At 40.2% G+C, this 24,278-nt stretch overlaps 1 protein-coding gene and 1 long non-coding RNA gene across 2 annotated transcripts in view; one reads left to right on the top strand and one right to left on the bottom strand.

Annotated features, from left to right (window-relative positions):
- Window positions 1–23,034, top strand: part of Lats1 (large tumor suppressor kinase 1) — a 27,234-nt gene extending 4,200 nt beyond the window's left edge. The window contains exons 2-7 of the mRNA XM_040758180.1: window positions 2,313–2,460; window positions 7,620–9,133; window positions 11,585–12,167; window positions 16,659–16,841; window positions 17,049–17,155; window positions 19,319–23,034. Of these exons, the coding sequence (XP_040614114.1) occupies window positions 2,313–2,460; window positions 7,620–9,133; window positions 11,585–12,167; window positions 16,659–16,841; window positions 17,049–17,155; window positions 19,319–19,828 (3,045 nt within the window). The 3' untranslated portion in view covers window positions 19,829–23,034. The remainder of the gene's footprint in view (window positions 1–2,312; window positions 2,461–7,619; window positions 9,134–11,584; window positions 12,168–16,658; window positions 16,842–17,048; window positions 17,156–19,318) is intronic.
- Window positions 9,029–24,278, bottom strand: LOC121144455. The gene is made up of 3 exons (XR_005881809.1): window positions 24,113–24,278; window positions 11,059–11,153; window positions 9,029–9,094 (listed from the first exon to the last, which is right to left on the bottom strand). It is a non-coding gene; the product is annotated as an uncharacterized LOC121144455 (long non-coding RNA).

The following is a 24,278-nucleotide window of genomic DNA, read 5'->3' as shown; positions in this document are numbered from 1 at the left end:
CTGGCCTGCAGACAGAACACTGTATAATAAATAACTAAATAAATCTTTAAAAAGATTGTATTTATTATGTGTACAGTGTTCTGCCTCTTCATGTATCCCTGCAGGCCAGAGAAGGGCACCAGATCTCACTACAGATGGTTGTAAGCCATATGGTTGCTGGGAATTGAACTCAAGACCTCTGGAAGAGCAGCCAGAGCCATCTCTCCAGCCCCAAGATTAATTTCTTGATAGGTGTAAATGTTAAATAATAGTGATGCTTTTTTGGAGGACATAAATATACAATTACTAAAGCATATTTTTCCTCTAAACATAAAACTGAAGGATAATTATGTGATCTTTTTTTAAATAACAGCACAGGTACTGATTTGAGGGTTCTCTTCACACTGGCACTAACATTCAATTTTAAATACTGAGCACTATACTGACATTATTCCATAAGTTTATTTATATTTTTATTTATCTGTTTATTTGTTTGTTTGTTTAATTACTTAATTTGGTTTTTCCAGATAGGGTTTCTCTGTGTAGCTTTTGAACCTGATCTGGAACTTGCTCTACAGACCAGGCTAGTTTCGAACTCACAGCCATCCATCTTCCTATGCCTCCTGAGTGCTAAGATTAAAGGAATGAACCACCACTGCTCAGCTATGTGAAAATATTTTAACGCATGGCAATAGTTTTGTTCAGCTAGTGTAATAAAAGTGGCTGTATGATATTACATGCCTTGTGGTCATAGCACTTTGGGTTGTAGAAATGGGGTGATCAAGGTCATGATAAATTTTATATCCAGTTTAAGGCTACCATGCACTACTTGAGATCATGTCACAAAAAAGAAAGAAAGAAAGCAAAAAAGAAAAGAGAAAGCCAGGTTAATAATCAGCAAACATAGGCTGAAATTGTAGAACATTTAACAAACATATGAATCACTCAATATTGATAAGCAGTATGGTACTACCATATAATGGATAATAGCATAGTTACAGTTTGCTTGATTTAACCAGTTTATAAATTAAATTTGAATTTAAAGTAAGAGTAATTTCTTTGTATCTCATTACAAATTTGCAAAATTTCACTGGCATAAAACATGACCACAGGCCGGGCGTTGGTGGTGCACGCCTTTAATCCCAGCACTCAGGAGGCAGAGGCAGGTGGATCTCCGTGAGTTCGAGATCAAGCCTGGTCTACCAAGCGAGTTCCAGGACAGGCTCCAAAACAATACAGAGAAACCCTGTTTCGAAAAACCAAAAAAAAAAAAAAAAAAAAATGACCACAGTATACCTTGTTTTGGTTAGAGATTGAGTTTGGTTGCCTTAACAAAAATCCAGAATGTGATAGTGATTGGGGCTGGAGAGATGACTCAGTTAGAGAAGCGTTAGCTGCTCTTCAGAGGACCTGGGCTCAATTTCCAGCATCCACATGGTCCTTCATAGTGGTTTGTAACTCCACTTCCAGGGGATATGACACCCCTTCTGATCTTTGGGTGCATTCAGGCAAAACACCTATAACAGAAAATAAATAATTCTTTTACTGATAGACATACTTTATTAAGGTACTTAATAAAACACTTTAATGGTACAAAAAGTCACTTCCAGAGTTTTAAAGTTTGTTGTTTTTATGTTGCTGCTTGAATGTGTGCATGATATGGGGCAGGCATGTGCTGTGACACACATGTGGAGGTCAGTTCTCTCCTTTCTTCTTTATGTGGGTTCTAGGAATTGAATTCAAGTTGCCAGGCCTACATGGAAACATATTTATCTGCTGACCATCACTGGCCCATGTTCAATATATGTATTGCTTTTTGAAATATGATAATCTTATTCATGTAAGAATGAAAAGTAAAACCATATTGCTGTTTTTACTACAAAAAATTAATACTAGAAGGAAGCAGCAGGTGTGATGTGTAAAGATAAAAATATTAAAGAAGCATTTCTAAGGTTTGAAGGTTTGATTTGCTTCTTTAGTAGTTTGAGATTTATGGAGTCATTGTCAGTAATTACCGAGAAGACATTAATAATAGGGTGTGGGGACTGGCTAGTTGTCTCATAGGTAAGGTGCCTGCTGACGAGCCTGCTGACTGGATGGCTCTAGGACCTTCGATATGAGAACTGCTTCATGAAAGCGGTCCTCAACCTCCACACATTCACCGTGGCATTCTTACACACATGCACACAAAATTAATGAGAATGAAATATGACAGCATTATGTTTGGGGCAATGTCTGTCATAACTAGGAGTTTCTCTGTGCTTACTACATTGTTCTTTCCTTCTGTTAATTATATTTAAATTATGTTTCTTTTTGTTAAAATTTTGTATTAGGACATGGTTATTCAAGCTCTTCAGAAAACTAATAACAGAAGCATAGAAGCAGCTGTTGAATTCATTAGTAAAATGAGTTACCAAGATCCTCGTCGGGAGCAGATGGCTGCAGCAGCTGCCAGACCTATTAATGCCAGCATGAAACCAGGTGATTCATCGTATAGGTTTCTTGTTTGTTTCTTTGTTTTTTCTTGTCTCTTCTTTTACAGTATATTGTAAAACACACGAGTATGTCAAATCTTTGGTCTTAGAAATCACTGATATTGTCAGGCATGGTGGTGCAGCCCTGGTAATACCAACATTCGGGAGATGGAGACTGGAGAATCAGTAATTAAACGCCTGCTACAAAATGAGTTCAAAGTCAGCTTGAACTACAGAAGGCCCTGTCTCAAGCAAAACAAAAAACAGAATGGAAGACTGTGCATAGGTGGAGAGACAGACTGACAAATATTGCTATTAGCATCTGTATTAGAGGAACAGAATTGATAGGAATGAAAGGGGATTATTTAAATTTTATTTTTATGTGTATGTATATTGTGCATTTATGTGTGTATGTATGCGTGCCACAAGTATTCCTGGCGCCGTTGGATCTAGACTCTGGGGTGGTTGTGAACCACCATATGCAGTACTACGACCTGAACCCAGGTCCTCTGCAGAGCAGCAAGTACTCTTAACCTTTGAGCCACCTTCCTAGTCCCCCTAGAAGGGTATTTATTAATGAGAGTGGCTTACAGGATGTGGTCTGGCTAGTCCAACAATGGCTGTCTCTCCTGATTGAAGGCCAAGGATCCAGTAGTTGTTTAGTCCATGTCTCTGCTGGAATCCCAAAGAAGTAGGTTCTAAAATACCAACAAAGGAGTGCCTTAACCACGGGATAGATGAGTTTGCCAGCAAGATTGAGGGCAAGCTGGCAAAAAGCAAAAGCTTCCTTCTTCCATGTCTTCTTATGTGAGCTCCATCAGGAGGTGTGGCCCAGATTTAGCAGGAGTCTTCTCACTTCAGATGATCCAATCAATTAATCCCTCACAGGTGTGTTCAGCTGCTTGTATTTTAGTTGATTCTATGTGTAGTTAAGTTGACAACCAAGATTAGCCATCATAGTGTCCAATAAAGGGAAATTTCAAATCTCAAATTAAGATAATGGTATATGGGACTTACAGGCTAGCCAGTGCTGTGTATTGAGAATGTGTGTCAAGATAAATAAATAAGCAAATAAGTATCTTTTTTCAATACCATATCATTATTAATAACCACAATATTTTCTTCCCATGGGAAACCTCAATGAGTATATATGTATATATGCTGATTCTTATTTAGAAAATAAATTTTTAAAAGGGGGAAAAGGATCATTCTTACTAAATCTTACTTGTTTGCTTACTCTACCATTCATTACTTTCTTTGCTATTAAATATTGTACAAAAAATTGTATTTTAGTGATGCTAAGGAGGGATTGGACCTAGGGTGTCACACCTGATAAGCACACATTCTACCACAGAGCTACATTCTTAGTCCTACAAAAAATTTAAAAGCTCCATTAAGAATCACTTCGTGCTTTATTTATCCACTGTCCCATTTGCAGGGGCGTTACCTTCTTTCATTTTTTTTCTGCCCAGTGCAAGGACTGAACATGGGTCTTTAAGCAAATGATTTATCACTGTGCTTATCTCCAAGCACCTCCCCCCCTTTTTTGGGGGGAGTTTGAGACAGGGTTTCTCTGTGGCTTTGGAGGCTGTCCTGGAATTAGCTCTTGTAGACCAGGCTGGTCTCAAACTCGCAGATATCCGCCTGCCTCTGCCTCCCGAGAGCTGGGATTAAAGGCGTGCGCTACCACTGCCCAGCTGATTTTGTTTTCCTATTTATTTGTTTTGATACATAATTTTGCTATGTAGCTCAGGCTGGGCCAGAGCTCAATATATAGCACAGGTTGCCTTGAGTTGGCAGCAGCTCCTAGCTTCCCAAGTGCTAGGGTTATAGGCACAAGCCATTACCCCCAGCTTCAGAGTTCCTCTTTTTGGAACACAGCTGGTATTGCCTGGAGCCTAAACTAAGGATGTCATTTAACCTTACTAGCAAATATATTCATGTGTTATAGTCAGGGACAGGAAGCAGCATTAGGACTTCCACATGGTGATTTTGGACCCATAACACCTGAAGTAATTCATTGCTGTTCAGTTGTGGGACTGTAATTATAGCTGAAGCTGACTGAGGAGCAGTAGTGTGCACATCTCTCAGAGACATTTTTCGGAGGGTATACCGAAAACATGTACGGGAACAGTGCCAATCAAGCTGTCTATGAGGAAGACCTCAGGTCTCTTCCATTTCTAGTTAATCACCGTGTAGCCCTGGCTGGCCTGGAACTGTATGTAGACTAGATTGGCCTTGAACTCATAGAGATCCGCCTGCCTCTGCTTCTAAAGCACTTGGGTTAAAGGTGTGCACCACCATCATCAGCTTAATAGCTGTATAAAGTATGGGTGTGGAAGCTGAGGTGAAGGCAGTGGATGTTCATATGGATGCTGAGACTATATGATGACGATTTAGGGCCGACCGAGTGCCAAGACTGCAGGTGAATGACAAACTGAAGCTGAGCAGGTGCTCCTGTCTGTTAGCCAGCACTCGAGAGGCCCTGTCTCAAATGCAAAACAAACAAGTGTGTGTCTGTCGCGACTGCTGCGCGGCCTGGGTTGAGGCCTGGTATTTGGGAGGAGAAGGAAGGGAAGGGGAGAGCTAGCTCATCAGGTAACAGAGTCTGAAGTGTGTCCCTCAGGTAGGAAGTGCTGCACAAATGCTAGCTCTTTAGAAGAAACTGGAAGCAAACAGACCCCAGTTTGGAAAAAAAAAAAGAACAATAGCAACAAAACTTAATTTTTGTTGTTTTAAGACAAGGTCTCCAGGCTGGAGAGATGGCTTAATGGTTAAGAATGTATAGTGTGAGGTGTACAGAATAAAAAAGAAATGAGCGCCGGGCATTGGTGGCGCACGCCTTTAATCCCAGCACTTGGGAGGCAGAGGCAGGCGGATCTCTGTGAGTTCGAGACCAGCCTGGACTACCAAGGGAGTTCCAGGACAGCCTCCAAAGCCACAGAGAAACCCTGTCTCGAAAAACCAAAAAAAAAAAAAGAAATTAGCACAGCAAGTGTCTTGGTTAGGGTTTATTGCTATGAAGAGACACTCTGATGACAGCAACTCTTATAAAGGATAATAATTGGGCTGGTTTACAGGCTTAGATTGTTATTGTCATGGTGGGAAACAAAGCAGCCCACAGGCAGACATGGTGGAGAAGGAGCCAGGGATCGTCTGCAGGCAGCAGGAAGAAAGAGTGCCAGGGGGCCTGGCTTGATCTTCTGAAACCTCAAAGCCCACCCCCAGGGATACATTTCCTCCAACAAGGTCACACCTATTCCAGCAAGGCCACATATCCTTAGTCCTTTTAAGTAGTGTCATTCTTTATGAGCCTATGGGGCCATCTTCTTCTCTTTTTAAAAATAATTTATCTTATGTGCATTGCTGAAGGTGTCAGATCCCCTGGAACTAGAGTTACATACAGACAGTTGTAAGCTGCCATGTGGGTCCTAGGAATTGAACCCAGGTCCTCTGGAAGAGCAGCTAATGCTCTTAACTGCTGAGTCATCTCTCCAGCCCTTATGCAGGCCATTTTCATTCAAACTACCACATCAAGATTTAAAAGGAAACAAACAAAAAGACTGTGTACCGCTTTTTCAGAGGACCCAAGTTCAATTCTCAGCACCCGTGTCAGGTGACTCACGACTTCAGCTCCAGGAGATTTCATGCCTCTGACCTGCAAGGGCATCTCCACTCAGATGCACAGACACATGTGTGTAATTAAAAATAGCCAGGAGGTGATGATGAACACTTTTAATCCCAGTACTCAGAAGGCAGAGGCAGGTGGATCTCTGAGTTAGAGGGCAGCTTGATCTACAGAGTGAGTTCCAGGACAGTCAGGGCTACACTGAGAAACCCTGTCTCAAAAAATAAAACAAAAATCAAAACATTTTGCCGGGCGTTGGTGGAGCACACCTTTAATCCCAGCACTTGGGAGGCAGAGACAGGTGGATCTCTGTGAGTTCGAGGCCAGCCTGGTCTACAGAGTGAGTTCCAGGACAGTCTCCAAAACAATACAGAGAAACCCTGTCTTGAAAAACCAAAAAAAAAAAAAAAAAAAAAAAAAAAATCAAAACATTTTAAAGGTAAGATTAATAATAAAAAACGAAGTTAAAAAATAAAAAGACACAGTCTCTGGAGCCTTGGCTAGGCTCAAACTTGACATGTGCATTATAAATTCTAGGGAGGCCTGGATGTCTTAAGACATTCCTCCCTGCCTCCTCCTCCTCAAACTTGAGGAGTCGAGCTTGAACCCTGTGACCTATGTAATGGAAGGAGAGAACCAGCTCCCATAAGTGGAGCTGTGGCAAATGTACATCCATACACCTGCACAAAACTAATGAAATGTAATACACATTTTTTTTTTTTTTTTTGGTGTTTTCGAGACAGGGTTTCTCTGTGGCTTTGGAGGCTGTCCTGGAACTCGCTTGGTAGTCCAGGCTGGTCTCGAACTCACAGAGATCTGCCTGCCTCTGCCTCCCGAGTGCTGGGATTAAAGGCATGCGACACCAACGCCCGGCACACATGTTTTTAAGTAAAACCACTTTCTGGAATTGTATTTCATAACCTTTGTGGGTAAGGGCTAAATCAAGCTAACTCTTTCTTTTGTTGCGGGAGTGTGTGATTGGAATACTTAAAATCTGCTCTCTTAGATCTGGGCAGGGTTGGTTTATCCTTGTTTTCCCAGTACATGGAAGTCTAGAGCAAGAGGACCAAGAATCTGAGGCTGGTTTAGACTGCTGGACAAATAAGAGCCTTGAAATAATTAGTCAATTAATTGTTTTGGGCAGTTCCCAAGAATGCATTGGGTTTTTGCTATATTTTTGTTATGAATGTTTTACTTGCATGTGTCTATGTGGGCTCATGTATCTAGTGCATGTGAAGTTCAAAAGAGGGTATTAGATGCCCAGGAGCTGGAGTTACCATTGTGAACTGCCCTGTGGGTAGTGGGAACTGAACATGGGTCCTCTGTAAGAGCGGTGGACAATTTTAACCACGGAGCCATCTTTCCAGCCCCAAGAATGCAGTCACTATGGTCAACATGTTGTAAGACTGGTCTCTTGACTTACTCCTTTTTTACAATTCTTAACTTGACTAACATTTAGTAGAATCAGAATTCTGAGATAAATTATTTTAAAAAGACAAGTTAAAAAACCATGACTGTTATCTCTTTTATAATCACAGGAAATGTGCAACAATCAATTAACCGAAAACAAAGCTGGAAAGGTTCTAAAGAGTCTTTAGTTCCTCAGAGACACGGCCCACCTCTAGGAGAAAATGTGGTCTATCGTTCTGAAAGCCCCAACTCACAGGCCGATGTAGGAAGACCCCTGTCTGGATCCGGCATTACAGCATTTGCTCAAGCTCACCCAAGCAACGGACAGAGAGTGAACCCCCCACCACCACCTCAGGTTAGGAGTGTTACTCCTCCACCACCTCCAAGAGGCCAGACTCCCCCTCCACGAGGCACAACTCCACCTCCCCCCTCATGGGAACCAAACTCGCAGACAAAGCGCTATTCTGGGAACATGGAATATGTAATCTCCCGAATCTCTCCTGTTCCACCTGGGACATGGCAGGAGGGCTACCCTCCACCACCTCTTAACACTTCTCCCATGAATCCTCCTAACCAGGGACAGAGAGGCATTAATTGTGTTCCAGTTGGCAGGCAACCAATCATCATGCAAAGTACTAACAAATTTACCTTTCCACCAGGGAGACCTGGAGTTCAGAATGGTGGTGGTCAGACTGATTTTATCATGCACCAAAATGTTGTCCCTGCTGGGGCTGTAAATCGGCAGCCACCACCTCCATATCCTCTGACCCCGACTAATGGACAGAGCCCATCTGCTTTACAAGCAGGGGGATCTGCTGCTCCTCCATCATATGCAAATGGAAATATTCCCCAATCTATGACGGTGCCAAACAGGAACAGTCATAACATGGAGCTTTATAATGTCAGTATTCCTGGATTGCAAACAACCTGGCCCCAGTCATCCTCTGCTCCTGTCCAGTCATCCCCAAGCAGTGGACATGAAATTCCTACATGGCAACCTAACATACCAGTGAGGTCAAACTCTTTTAATAACCCATTAGGAAGTAGACCAAGTCACTCTGCTAATTCTCAGCCCTCAGCCACTACAGTCACTGCAATCACACCAGCTCCTATCCAACAGCCTGTGAAAAGCATCCGTGTCCTGAAACCAGAGCTGCAAACTGCTTTAGCCCCTACCCATCCTTCCTGGATGCCACAGCCAATTCAGACTGTTCAGCCTACCCCTTTTCCCGAGGGTGCAGCTTCAAATGTGCCTGTCATACCACCAGCTGCTGAAGCTCCAAGCTATCAAGGTCCACCACCACCTTATCCAAAACATTTGCTACACCCAAACCCATCTGTTCCTCCATATGAGTTGATAAATAAACCGTGCAAAGATGATCAGCCTAGCTTACCCAAGGAAGATGATGGTGAGAAAAGTCTGGAAAACGTTGATAGTGGGGATAAAGAAAAGAAACAGATTACAACTTCACCTATCACTGTTAGGAAAAACAAGAAAGATGAAGAACGAAGAGAATCTCGGATTCAGAGTTACTCGCCTCAGGCATTTAAATTCTTTATGGAGCAGCACGTAGAAAATGTCCTGAAATCTCATCAGCAGCGTCTGCATCGGAAAAAACAATTAGAAAATGAAATGATGCGGGTAAAACTTTTACAAATATTTCCATACTTGAGCTTCTCTTTCCTTGGTATTTTAAAATACTATGCTCCAGTATTCTTGTAGAGAGATATAATGTATTGCCAATAATTTGAGTAAACTTTGGGAGAATTTTTGATTGTAGCATTCCAGTGATTTATTCAGCATTTACTGTAATAAAGTTTCTTGTATAAATTTAAAATACATTATTAATAGTATGTGGGATATGGAAATTAAAACAAGGGTTGATTTCTAGGTTTTGTTTTGTTTTTTTTTGAGACAGGGTTTCTCTATATTGGTTTGGAGTCTGTCCTGGAACTCGTTCTGTAGACCAGGCTGGCCTAATTTCTAGTTTTTATATATTATTTTATAACATACAAAAGTCAACCAGAAATATCTGGGTTATCTTTCAATATACATAAGAATTATTGCTTTTTAGCTGAGAATTTGGTATTTATTCTTTATATACACATTATTAGAAAGTGTCAAAGTCACCAGGCATGGTGGCACACACCCCTAATCCCAGCAGTCAGGAGACTGAGACATGCATTGCTAGTTCCAAGGCAGCCAAGGCTGTGTAGCAAGATTGTCACACAAACCAGGAGAAAAAAAATGAAAAGAAAGGTCAAAATCTACTCTTTGCAGTTATTTTCTTCTTCTAATTATGCTTGAGGAAAATAGGCTGAAATTGTTGAATGCACTGAGACCAGAGTACTGTATACTCCCTTCAGATCCCGCATAGATGTCATTGGTAGAGTACTGTATACTCCCTTCAGATCCCGCATAGATGTCATTGGTAGGTGCTATGGTCCAGCCCTCGCCATCATGATTGTATCATGCTCAGAGTACAAAGCTTTGATTTTCCTTCCTTTTACATCTACTGCTCAAAGTGTAAGAAGATTATGTTTCTTCCTACATTATACTGAAAGAGCTGTAAAATGATTATTTAAAGTATCACTTTAGTCAGTACGGGGCGGGTGCAGGTTTTGAGATGTGTTTTCTCTGTCTAGCTCTGGCTGGTATGGAACTCAGAGAACCACCTGCCTCTGCCTTTCGAGTGCTGGGATTAAAGGCTTGTGTTACTACTGCCTGGCCGATATTTTCTTACTATAAATAATTATGCTAAATGAGAAATACCACAAATACTTTTATTCACATTGTTCTTAGAATTTCTTACTAAAGTCTATGTGTTTTCTTAGTTTATTTTTCCTTTTTCCTCTTCACTTTCACTAATAGCTGACTTAAACTTTCATGATGTTGGAAGCTTTGCTGACTTCCGTAGCCTCCATTACTGTGTAGGCAAGTAAGATTTTAAGAGAAAGAGTTGTGTACTAAGTTTAGCATGTTACCACTCTGAAAAGACTTTGCATGCAAATGCACATTCTAACAGAAGCATGAGGTTGCTGTTTGAGATTAGTCTTGCATTTCTAAAATTGGCCTCTACTCTTCCAAGACTTGTCCTTTTAAACTTTAGTAAATTCTTTAGTAGTCAAAGAAATTCCTTGCCTTCTAAGTCGTTATCCTGTCACTGCTTAGAAGCTGAGCTTTGTGGTTATCTGCTTTTTGATTGATAATGCCCTTAATCACAATAATTTTAAAAATGATTTCAGAATATCTAAAAGATACCAAGCAGGTTGTCCCCTTTACACTTTGTTAGAGGTATACTAAGAGTCTCATCCTTCCTTACACTTTAATGGCCTCAGAAAGAAAAAGAAAGATTACCATGACTTTAGTATATTTCTTTTAAAAATCCTTAGCTACATTTTTATTTATATGTGTCTCTCTATATATGTGTATATTCATGCACACATGCACACAAGCCTCTGAGACATGTAGGGGTCAGAAGACAACATGAGGGAGTTGGTTCTGTCCACCATGCGGGTCCCAGGGATCAAACTGGGAGAGTCAGACTTGGCCTCAGATGCCTTTACCTACTGAGACATTTATTGTCCGTTCGTTCGTTCATTCGTTCCTTCTTTCCGTCCTTCCTTCCATTTTGCTTGAGCCTGGGTGAAGAAGTTTCTCTCTGTGAAAGATAAAATGAAGGGGAACATATTTGAGGCCTAGACATTCTGTAGAAACGTTTTGAAGGCAGTCTGATGCTATAATTTGAGAATATGCATGGAGAGAGTTGAGAGCGCATGTTGCAGACATCTGTTTTACTGTGTATTGGGGAGCTATTCTGTGAGTACTTTAGAGAGGAATAGATGCCTGACTGTTGATATCCTCTTCTACTTGCTCCAGAGCTGAATTTGTATATATACTCACCTTGTGTATTGTCTACTACCTTTCCAGCTTGACTTTGATCATTAATTTTTCTCTGAAATACATTCTAGAATTCTAACCTGCTTCATTAAAAATCATTATGCATTTAACTTTCAAAAATATGCCTGAATTTTTTCTTTTTTCTTACTGTTCAATGCAATTCCTTGTTTAACCTCTGGTTTATTTACCTAGGTTGGATTATCTCAAGATGCCCAGGATCAAATGAGAAAGATGCTTTGCCAGAAAGAGTCTAACTATATTCGTCTTAAGAGGGCTAAAATGGACAAGTCTATGTTTGTGAAGATAAAGACACTAGGAATAGGAGCGTTTGGTGAAGTCTGTCTAGCAAGAAAAGTTGATACTAAAGCTTTGTATGCAACAAAAACCCTGCGAAAGAAAGATGTTCTACTTCGAAATCAAGTCGCTCATGTTAAAGCCGAGAGAGACATCCTAGCTGAAGCTGACAATGAGTGGGTAGTTCGGTTGTATTATTCATTCCAAGATAAGGACAATTTGTACTTTGTGATGGACTACATTCCTGGGGGTGATATGATGAGCCTATTGATTAGAATGGGCATCTTTCCAGAGAACTTGGCACGATTCTACATAGCAGAGCTTACCTGTGCAGTTGAAAGTGTTCATAAAATGGGCTTCATTCATAGAGATATTAAACCTGATAACATTTTGATTGACCGAGATGGCCATATTAAATTGACTGACTTTGGTCTGTGCACTGGCTTCAGATGGACACATGATTCTAAGTACTACCAGAGTGGTAAGTGAGCTTGTGGATTCTGTTCTAACTCACCGTGATACATTGTATTTATGTAGTATGGTTTAAGACGGCTCCAACACTGAATGAGAACAGTAGACACAGGTTGGTTTCTAACTCTCTTCTTAATATTAGGTGAATTTCTTTCACTTATATATATAAAACTAAAGATTGTATAAAGTTTATTTAAAAAAAATTTTTTTTTTTGGTTTTTTTCGAGACAGGGTTTCTCTGTATTGTTTTGGAGGCTATCCTGGAACTAGCTCTGTAGACCAGGCTGGTCTTGAACTCACAGAGATCCGCATGCCTCTGCCTCCCGAATGCTGGGATTAAAGGTGTGCGCCACCAACGCCCGGCTATTTTTAAAATATTATTAAGATCTTTTTAAGTAACTACTACAAAATTTGGTTACTTTTGGAATGTATCAGTTTTTAAAATAATTTTGGAATAAAGCCTCAATGTCCAGCAAGAGAACCAGTAGTTGTTAGGTGCTCTTAGTAGTTATTTCCTCCTCTTCCTTCAGAGACATCCATTTAGAACTTTGTAGTCCATTCTTCACTTTTTTTGCTGCTGCTGCTGTTTCCCAGGCCCCCTGCCTGCTAGGCAAGTAGTCTACCACTGAGCTATAGCTTCACCACTTGGTATTTCTATTCTGAAACAAGCTCTCACGAGGTTGTGCTTGTTAACTTCAGTTAAACTTATCCTCAGTCGCTCAGGAAAGCTTTCATCTTGGGATCCTCCTGCCTCAGCTTCTTAAGTAACTGGGATTATAGGCCTGTACTACTAGGCCTGGACACCATATTTTATAGCATTATGTATTATATTCATATAGTCAGCAATATATGACTTCATTTTTCCTACTCTTGAAACTATTTAAATATAATCATTGTATATGTGCTTTTGTGTTTCTTATTTCTTTTTGTGTACCTCTTTTGCTTTTGAGATTTCTCCATGTTACTGCATATATTTGCTCTCACTGCTATTTAGAGTACTCTCACACAGCCTATTTAACCCTAAACACACACACATGATTCTGTTTAATCATATGACACTGCGAGGCAGAGTGAAGACATGAGACTTAGATGAGGTAACTTGCCCAAGGTCAGACAGAAATTAAATGTAAGGGCTAGGCTTTGAACCCAGGTTTGTCTGATTACAGGACCCATGTTATTTCTACCACACTGCCTCACTAAGAACCCTTCAAGCACTAATGGAAGTGTAAGTTGACCTAATGTTTATTGAATACTTACTTACTATATCCTAGGTGCTTTACATATAATCTAATTTAGTGCTTATAGCATCTTCTAAGGTAAGTGTTAGCTTGATGAATTTCTTTTTTATTTAATTTTGAGGCAGGACTTCACTATGTAGCACAGGCCAGTTTGTTTGTTTTTTTGGTTTGAGACAGGGTTTTTCTGTGTAACATCTCCAACTGTCCTGGAACTCTCTTTGTAGACCAGCCTGGCCTTGAACCCACAGAGATCAGCCTGGCACACAGGCCAGTCTTGAACTCACTGTTTAACCTAGGGTGACGCCAAACTCACAGTTCTCCTGCCTCAGCTTCCCACCTTCAGGCATTATAGGCATGTTCTTCCACACCCCACACATTGAGTGGATAGAATTGTCTCCCACACTTAACTCTGATTCTCTGGAAAAGTATAATTCCTAGGCTCTGTTTCAGACTTTTAATTGAAAAATGTTCCCTGGAAAATGGGATATATATCACATTATATGTATTAATTGATACTATATATACATTATATATTATATATACATTCACACATTTATAATTTATTTTTCTTTTTATGTACATTGGTGATTATATATACATTATATACTATATATACATTCACACATTTATAATTTATTTTTCTTTTTATGTACATTGGTGATTTGCCTGCATGTATGTCTGTGGGGGGGTGTCAGATCTTGAAGTTACAGACAGGTGTGAACTGTGTGTGTATGTTGGGAATTGCACCCTGGTCCTCTGGAAGAGCAGTTAGTGCTCTTAACCACTGAGCCATCTCCAGCCCCAGGTACTATATTTTCATGAAATTTCCCAGGTGATTATTACAATTAGGTTAATTTCAGAACTGTAAGTAGTTTTAAATACCCTACATATGTTAATGATTTCATGCTCTCTAGAAATGGTTTTGCCCTGTTTCCACCTGGATTTCAAATAGCTGTTTAACTTTGTTACCAGAGAGCTGCCCAGCTGTCTGCTCAACCCCATCTTCCTCAGCTCTAGAACACTGTAGCCCTGGCACCTGCTCATGTGGCTGAGTCCCTCTAGCTGCTTTCTACCATCCTTAGCCCGCTTCCTGTAGTTACCTGTGTGGTCTGTCTCCTCCTGCTCGCTCCAGTCTGCTCGCTCCAGCACAGCGCCCGTGTTCTTCCTGCTGCAGCCTTCACATGCTGTGGGCTCTGCTTTCTTTAATCCTGCATCAGTCTCCTGGTTCTCTTCTTCAGACAACCCTGGGTCTCTCACTGTAAATTTCTGTGTTGCCCTTGCATCCCTTCCTTGACACTGCACTGGCCTGCCTTCTGTTGCTGTTTCTTAGTGGAAAGCCTTGTCCTTCCATATGATTGAGTCCTTGCCTTTTGCATTTTAGCAAATGTTACTTTTTCATTTGGTCTCCTTTGCCATCCAATCTAACTGTCAAATTACATTTGTGTCATCTCCTATATTGTCTTTATAGCATAGTCAGTGTATCTTTTCTGTGTTCTCTAGATTGTCTGGGTTCAAGTAATCTTTCTGCCTCTGCCTTCTGAGAGCTGGGACTGCAGCTGTGTGTGTGTGTGTGTGTGTGTGTGTGTGTGTGTGTGTGTGCGCGCGCGCGTGCACGCGCGCACTAAACATGTGCTCTCCCTGAGTCTACCACCAAGTTCACCCTCAGTGCCATCATCATCATTTTTCTCTTTCATGTGTATGTGAGCAGATGTATGTATAGTTCATGTGGGTATATGCACATATAGGGGCAAAGGTCAATGTCAAGTATCTTCCTTGATTATTATCTTTTAATTTGTGTTTATATAGTGTGTGTGTCTATGGGCACAGTGTGTACATGCCATGACGCTTAAAGATCAGGGTACAACTTGTGGGAGCTGGCTCTGTCTTTCTACCATATAGGTTCCAGTGATCCAGACCAGGTCATTTACCTGGGAAATGGCAAGCTCCTTTACCAACTGAGACATCTCAACAGCGCCTCCATTTTTTTTTTTTCCTTACCCTATTTTTGAGACCGGGTTTCTTACTATACCTGGAGCTCATGGGTTTGGGTAAGATGGCTGGGCAATAGTTCCAGGGACCAACCTATCTCTGCCTTCCTAAGGGTAGGGTTGCAGCACCTAGTTTTTAGAGGGGTGTTAGGAATTCAAAGTCAGGTCCTTAAGCTTGTGCAGCTGTCACTTTACCAACTGAGCCCCCCCAATTTATTTTAATTCTTGGTTTAAAAAAACAATAAAAGCCTACACCAGCCCTTTATTTTGTTTATGTGAGAGTCAGAGGTCTTGCTGGAGTTGCTTCTGTCCTTCACATAGTTCCTGAGGATTAAACTCAGGTCATGGGGACTAGCTGTCTTTCTGGGTCCTCTTCACGTTTTGAGACAAGTTCTCTCTACATAGCTCTGTTTGCCTGAAACTCACTATATAGACCAGGCTGGCCTTGAACTCACAGAGGCCTCCCTGGTGCTGGGAGTAGAGGCATGCTGTATAGCAAATTTGAGGCCAGTCTGGGTTACACTGAGATACTCTCTCGATCGATCGATAGATAGATAGATAGATAGATAGATAGATAGATAGATAGATATAGATAGGCAGGCAGGCAAGTAAATAAAAATAAATAAATAAATAAATAAATAAATAAATGGAGGAAAGAGGCCTGGAGACAAGAACACCTACATGAGTTCATCAGGTCACACCCAGCTCCTAGCTGACCTGAGCCTGCTGGCTTCTGAGGACACTGCGCTCAGTCAAGTGCACACACCCAAAGTCCTGCTGTTCTGGCCATGGAGCCTGGGGCTAGGCAAGCACCCTCTAACAGCTGAGGTCACCCTCAGCCTCTGAATTCCTGTGTTTCTTACCTGCATATATGTTTGTTGTGCTTCTCCACTGCCAGGGTATGAGCTGTCTGAGTGAAGAATCGCTCTTAGTCTTTAGTTGAGTGAATTAAATTGATCAGATGTATTTAAAAATAATAATAGCTTGAATGAGATACTTTCTCCTACCTACTCATGACTTAACTGTTACCATCTAACACAGAGTAAATTAGTGAGTCTTCAGTTTTTCTCAGTTCAGATCTTTTCCTGTTGCTATCTCAGCAAACAGACCCTCATCAGTAATAGTAATGCTGCCAGTGACGTGGCATCTTTTGTTCATTAATTCATCACTGGGCAAGTAGTACTAGCTCTTAATCATCGTATCAACAGTTAAGCCGACTTGAGGCTTACTTTGTCCTTGTTGCTTTCGTTTAATTTTGTCCTTTTTATTGTGCAGGGGATCATCCACGGCAAGACAGCATGGATTTCAGTAATGAATGGGGAGATCCCTCCAACTGTCGGTGTGGAGACAGACTCAAGCCACTAGAACGGAGAGCAGCACGACAGCACCAGCGGTGTCTAGCACATTCTTTGGTTGGGACTCCCAATTACATTGCACCTGAAGTACTACTACGAACAGGCAAAGCATTTATTTGTCTCATAAATAATTTCAGTAGTCTTTGAGATCAGCCAGACTTATACTAGAATATACTTTATTTCTTTTCAGGGTTAAGATAAAAGTGTTGATTTTACAGTATAAGTTGTTGACTTAATGCTAAAGTTGTTTGTATTCTGAGCATATTTAAAAGTATTCTTGTGAGTAACTATATAATTTTGGTACCTTTAGGATATACACAGTTGTGTGATTGGTGGAGTGTTGGTGTTATTCTTTTTGAAATGTTGGTGGGACAACCTCCTTTCTTGGCACAAACACCATTAGAAACACAAATGAAGGTAAGCTATAGGACCTGTACAAAAAAACCATCAGCCCTTACATCATAGATCTTTTTGTGTGCTGTAGTACTTAAAGTGTGCCTTTGTATATCTTGTCTAAAACACTTGAGGCAGAAACAGTTCGCATTCTTTCAGATTTTGTTTTGAGAATAGGTCTCAGTCTGTCACTCTGAATTAGCCTGAACTTACCATGTAAACCAGCTGGCTCCAGAGATCTGCCTCTCCCTCCAGACTTTTAAAAGTTTCCATATAACAGATTTTATAGGAATAGACTGCAGGTTTAAACATGAAAGTCATTTATATGTCGAACAGCCTGAAGGTAATTCTATATAATAGTTTAGTGTACCTTTATTTCTTTATGGTTCTGTTTTGTTTTTTGGAGTGGTAGAATTCCAGCCCTGGGCCTCTGATAGGCTGGATTAGTGCTCTACCACTGAGATGAGTCCTAGTCCTTGTGGTCCCCTTTTGAGTGCAACAAACACAGGTCAGCTGTGGAGCGCTCTACTTACAACATCATGTTAGCATGAAGAACTTCTTTGTTTTTATTTTATTTTTAATAATTAATTTTATGTGCATTGGTATAAAGGAATCAGATCCCCTGGAACTGGAGTTATAGACAGTTTTGAGCTGCCACGGTGATGCTAGGAATTGAACCCAGTGCTCTTAACCACAGAGTCATTTCTCCATCTTCTGAACTTTTGTGTTTTAAAGTATTTCAGATTTTGGCTGGGCGGTGGTAGTGCATGCCTATAGTCCTAGCACTCAGGAGGCAGAGACAAGCGAATCTCTGTGAGTTTGAGGTCGGCCAGGTCTACAGAGTGAATTTCAGGACAACTTCCATAGCTACAGAGATTTTGAATTTTTTTTGGACTTGGAATGGTCAACATGTTTAAGCTTAGCATGGTACAAAATTTTATCCTCAGCACTTGGGAGATAGAGGTGGATCTCTGTGAATTCCTGGCTAGCTTGGTTTACATGGTACCTTAGTTATGGTTTCTGTTGCTATGACGAGGTACCATGACCACATATGTTTTTTAAATAATTTATTTTTATTTTATGTGCTTTGGTGTTTTGCCTGCATGTATGTCTGTGTGAGTATGCATGATCTGCTGGAACTGGAGTTAGAGACAGTTGTTAGCTGCCGTGTGGGTGCTGGGAATTTAGCCCAGGTCCTCTGGAAGAAAAGCCCATGCTCTTAACTGAGCCATCTCTCCAGCCACCCTCCACCCCCAGCAACTCTTGCTAAGGGAAGTCTTTAATTGGGGGCTGGCTTACAGTTCAGAGATTTAGCCCATTATCTTCATGGTGGGCAACATGGCAGAGTACAGGCAGACATGGTGCTGGAAGGAGTCTGAGAGTTCTACATCTCCATCTGAAGAGACTGAGACACACTAGGCCTGGCTTGAACTTTTGAGACCTCCAAACCCATCCCCAGTGATACACTTTCTTCAGCAAGGCCACACCTCCCAATAGTGCTAGTCCCTGTGAGTCTGTGGGGCATTCTCATTCAAAGGACTACACAGAGAGAGTCCCAGGACAGCCAAGGCTACTTATACTTAGAAATATACTTCAAAAATAAAACAGCCAGGAGTGGGGGGGGGTAGGTGGGTAGGGGGACACACGCCTTTAATCCCAGTACTAGGAGGCAGAGTCAGAGGCAGGTGAATCTCTGAGTTCAAGGCCAGCCTGGTCTACAGAGTGAATTCCAGGACAGCCAAGGGCAACACAAAGAAACCCTGTTTCAAAAACAAAAACAGCAACAATCAACAAAACAAAATAAAAACTTTACTGTGAGTCTTCTCAAGAGGCAAGGATAGGAGAAAGTATATTTTTTAGCAGTGATTTATTATTTTTTTAAAGATTTATTTATTTATTACATATACAGTGTTCTGTCTGTCTACACACCAGAAGAGGGCATCAGATTGAATTGCAGATGGTTGTGAGGCACCATGTGGTTGCTGGGAATTGAACTCAGAACCTCTGGAAGAGCAGCCAGTGCTCTTAACCTCTGAGCCATCTCTCCAGCCCCAGCAGGGATTTATTATTAAAGTCAAAATACCACACAAATTATTTAGAAAAACAAGTAGTCCAGTAAGGCATTTGGTATAAACCTTGGGACAACTGTTGATTTTCATCTCTCCCTAATTTTATTCTTGTCCAAAGGTTATCAACTGGCAAACTTCTCTTCATATTCCCCCTCAAGCTAAGCTGAGTCCCGAAGCCTCTGACCTCATCATCAAACTCTGCCGAGGACCAGAAGATCGCCTAGGCAAGAATGGTGCTGATGAAATAAAGGCCCATCCATTTTTTAAAACCATTGACTTCTCTAGTGATCTTAGACAGCAGTCTGCTTCATACATCCCCAAAATCACGCACCCAACAGATACGTCCAATTTTGACCCTGTTGACCCTGATAAATTGTGGAGTGATGATAACGAGGAAGAAAATGTCAGTGACACCCTGAACGGATGGTTCAAAAACGGCAAGCACCCGGAACACGCTTTCTATGAGTTTACCTTTCGGAGGTTTTTTGATGACAATGGCTATCCATATAATTATCCAAAGCCTATTGAATATGAATACATTAATTCACAAGGCTCAGAGCAACAGTCTGATGAAGACGATCAACACACAGGCTCAGATGTAAAAAACCGTGATCTCGTATATGTTTAATAGATGGGAGATAATTGTACAAATTTGCAGAAAGACCTGAAATTCAGGGTTTTGTTAAGTTTTGAGAAGATTATGCAAATATGACAGAGTTTGTATGCTCTGTGTACAATATTTTATTTTCCTAAATTATGGAAAATTGTTTTTAAAATGTTAATTTATTCCACCCTTTTAATTCAGTAATTTAGAATAAATTGTTATAAGGAAAATAAATTATGAACTGAGTATTATAGTCAGTTGTTGGTACTTAAAGTACTTAAAAAATAGTGCTCTGTTTAAAAAGAGAAGCCTGGTATCTATTTGTATATATGCTAAATAATTTTAAAATTCAAGAGTTTTTGAAAGACAGTTTTATCTTGCTTTAACCAAATATGAAACATATCCATATTTCCCTGTAACTTTGGTTTTAGTTCACAATAAGCTAAAGAAATTAAGCCATCATTTTAGAAGGTGTACCTAGGCTAATGCTAATCTGGAAGTCATATCCTGGAATCACAAATACAGAGCAAAAAAAAATGAGTTCACTAGAAATAATGCAGTTTGCCCCTTCCTTCCACGGAAGTCTTTACCCTAGCATTTCCTCTCAATTACTGGCTTTGAAAGTAGAAGTCAGAGCACTACTAGTTTTGTTTCCATATTGGTATTAATGCTGCTTCCAGTTTTAAAAGGGAACCAAGTTGCCATAAATCAAATTTTCAAATACTAAAAACTAAGGTCTGTAATATTTTTATCTTAAAATTAGAAGAAAAATTTCCATGTCCTAAGCAGAGAAATTATTTTCAGTTTGTAAAACTTTGATTAGAATTTATTTGTATGTACTCACTAAGAAAGTACTTTTCCAGTGGCTGGGGATGTAACTTAGTGGTAGAGCACTTGCCTAACATACACAAAGCCCTGAGTTCAATCCCCAGCACCCCTGCCCCCCCAGAGGAACCTTTGCAGTACAGTTCCCCATCATGTTTCGTTGTCAGTGCTGTAGATTTCCTTTCAGGACAGTGCTACAGTGCAAATCACTGGCACAGGAAAATGTTTCTATTTGGCACTATTATACCTAAGAGTAGATTAACTGGTTAAAAGATAATTATTAATTAACTCCTAATTGGGATGACCATTCCTAATTAGAAGATACATAGTGGTTTAGAAATTAAAGAACTCCTAACTTATTTAAGATTAATGTGCCTATTTATATTATGTTTAGGTTCTAGGGAAGAATTGTGACTTCATAACAAAATGCATAGTAACATCTTTTAGGAAGAAGAATCGGTCTGTGTTCTGACCTTAGGAACGTTTGTATATTATTTCCTTTTCTTAAGGTTTATTGACATGAATTGCTTTATCAGACTTAATGTTTGTGGACAGAAATGATATTTACTTATTTAGCTTTCTTATAAAAGTTAATTTGTTTGAAACCATATGTATAATAAAATTAAAGGCAAAGTTATTTGGTTAAATTGGGGAAAGAGAAAAAGTTACTAGCTTACACTTTGATGTTCAATTTAGAACCTGTTGCAGTCTAAGGGTGGGCTTTGGGGTCACTGGTTCTTTTGAAATGAAGGCTTTGTGAACTCTGGCCGTATGAAAAAAGTGCATGTCAACACATATAAAGTGTTAGATGCACTTCCAGTGGTCTCTCAATATGACAAAAACCTCACAGACAACAGGTAAAAGACCTGCTTCCTGTAAGTAAATTGCTGCATTACATTGAAAACTTTTAACTGATTGCACAGTACTCAGATGAGCACATTTTGTAAAAATAATGATGATCTGCCATTGGAAAGGTTTCTAGAGTACGAGCTGATGACCCTATGAATGCTGGCACAACACTGACATATTTTAAACGCTACTTTTGAGGGTACTGAAATGTTTGGTGTTTTTGAAGGATTTCTTATGAGAACTAAGAGAATGTGCTATCACAAAACAGTCTTTAAATCATGGGACACTTGAATAGTCTGTAAAATCCTATGCAAAACATACTTATTCAAGAATTTTTGACTTGGTCCCCACATTTATAAGACTGCCCTCTTGTTCTTTGTGCTTTCTCACTCAGATTTACATTTTCATTAGTGGTTTTACTCCTGGATTATGGTGCAATACAGCAGAAAACCAGTTTCATCACATTCACATTGCAGGAAATAAAGGTGCTGCCTCCTCCCTTCCACACCATGGTTCCTCAGATTGCAAACACTACAAATGCTGTGTCCTTCTGAACTTCCCTGACGGCATAAGCGTGTCTAGGGCTGGTGGAGGCAGTATACAAGCATTTGTATCCACGATTTTAGTATTTTATCCACAATTTTAATATTTGGATACTCATACTGGTTATTTTACTCCCTGACTACATCCAGTTCTTCCAGCATAGAAGCTGGTACTTTCTGAGCAAACAGTGAGAACAGCATAAAAACTGACACTCTTAACTGAAGTGGGGTGAAGACGCCCTTCTCCATGCCGTCCCTTTTGGCTGTCTTGTGTACTTGCCCCTTTAATTCGTATCAATAGTATTTATAAAATGTGTTTTATAATTATGTAATTGTACATACTGTTGTGTATTGTTCAGTGACGTCCTGAGGCAGGCCCTGTTGCTGTATCTGTCCTACCTTACTATTTGTAATAGAACTATAGAATATATGACTAAGAAGTCACTTTGAGATTGACTTTTTAAAAAAGTTATTTCCTTCTGCTGTTGAGAAGTGCAAAACTGTGAGTGGAAATGTTTTGTTCTGACTTAATAATGTGTTAGAGATTAGAAACAAGTGGGAGGAGTTTTAGATATGCTGCTGCTGTTACTCAAGGTACTTTAGAAATTTTTCTTTAATAAACAACAATAAAATCCCTTTGGTATTTAAAGTGGAAGTCTGTTTTTTTAATCTAAAATAAAATGTAATTTGGGTCAACATATTGGGATATTTGTAAAGTGCCTTAGTATATCCTTTGTGGAAGGCACTTCCCAGTTTACTTTTATATTGCATTATGTATATAAGTATTTTGTATTAAAATGGAATCAATGGCAACACTACCATTTTATAAAAAAATGCTTTGCTAGAGAAAAGAATTACAGCTTTGCAATATAACAACTGTTTTGCATATTTCTGAATGTAATAGAACAATTATTAATCAGTCTGTTTTAATGAATCTATTTGTATTTTCCCAATCATTTCCTCTAGTGTAACATTTGATGGGATAATAAAAAAAGCAAAATTCAAATTTTTCAATCATGTGTGGAAAGCTAATTATGTTCATTTTTATTATATGGTGCTGCGTGTGGTGGTTTGAATGCTCGCATGGAGGGCAGAGGACAGGTTTCAGGGGTCAGTCTGTCCTTTGACCCTGTGGGTGATGGGATCAAACCTGCATGCATCTTCAGGTTTGGGGGCAAGAGCCTCACCCACTGAGCAATCTTCTTATTTTCTTTTTAACACATGTTGTGTGTATGTGTATGTACATGCCACAGCACTTATGTGGCAATCAGAGGCCATGTAGTTTTTGAGGCAAGTGCCTTTACCTGGGGAGGCCATTTCAAAACTCTAATTTTTAATAAAGTTTTTTTTAGCGTTTATATAATTTTAACTTTAATTTTGTTTTGTTTTGTTTTGTTTGAGACAGGGTTTCCTTGTATAGCCCCGGCTGTCCTGAACTTGCTCTGTAGACCAGGCTGGCCTCAAACTTAGAGATCCACCTGCCTCTGCCTACTGAGTGCTGGGATTGAAGGCGTGTGCCATCTCCATCAGGCCAGTTTATTTTATGTATGTGAGTGTTCTGTCTGTATGTATGTCTGCACACCAGAAGATGGAATCAGATCCCACAACAGATGGCTATGAGCCACCATGTGGTTGCTGGGAATTGAACTCAGGACTTCTGGAAAAGCATCTCCAGCCCCATTTTATCATTTTTAAATGTGTACCCTTTTACATGTAATCGTAGGAAATGCTAATCAAATTCTTAGTTATTGTCTCAAAACAGGTGTACATGGAACATATCAAGAGTTACCATTACTGTTGTTTTCTTCTGTCTACTAGTTTACATCCCTTCATAAATTAGTATTTGATATGCATGAGGTCGATATTCCTGATTTGTGCTACTACTTTGTGGGTTCATGACTGTTATACTTCACATAGTGAAGACACTTTCCTAAGACGACACTCCCCTCTCTGCCTTAATCTGAAAGGGAGAGAGCAGTTGCCAGATACATTTGAGGCATGGATGGCTCCTGACTCCAGTAATCTACATAGCCTCAGCACCCGGTACCAAAGCAAGATTGTCATAAACGAATGTCTTGACCCAGACACTCACCTGTAAGAGAGCCCCTGACTCCTTAACCTGAGCAGCTTGCTGAAAGTTGACCCAGAGGCAAGGAGGCAACGTGAACGAGCCTTGGGAACGGATATGAAGGGCCACAGGATGAGTTCTGAACTAGGCAAGGCAGGACCAAACCTTTCGCCACGCCCACTCCTCTCTA

This window comes from Mesocricetus auratus, unplaced genomic scaffold (genome assembly GCF_017639785.1).
Source record: "Mesocricetus auratus isolate SY011 unplaced genomic scaffold, BCM_Maur_2.0 Super-Scaffold_100018, whole genome shotgun sequence".
Lineage (NCBI taxonomy): Eukaryota > Metazoa > Chordata > Mammalia > Rodentia > Cricetidae > Mesocricetus > Mesocricetus auratus.
The sequence above is the reverse complement of the archived record's forward strand: the minus strand, read 5'-3'. Positions and strand labels throughout refer to the sequence as shown.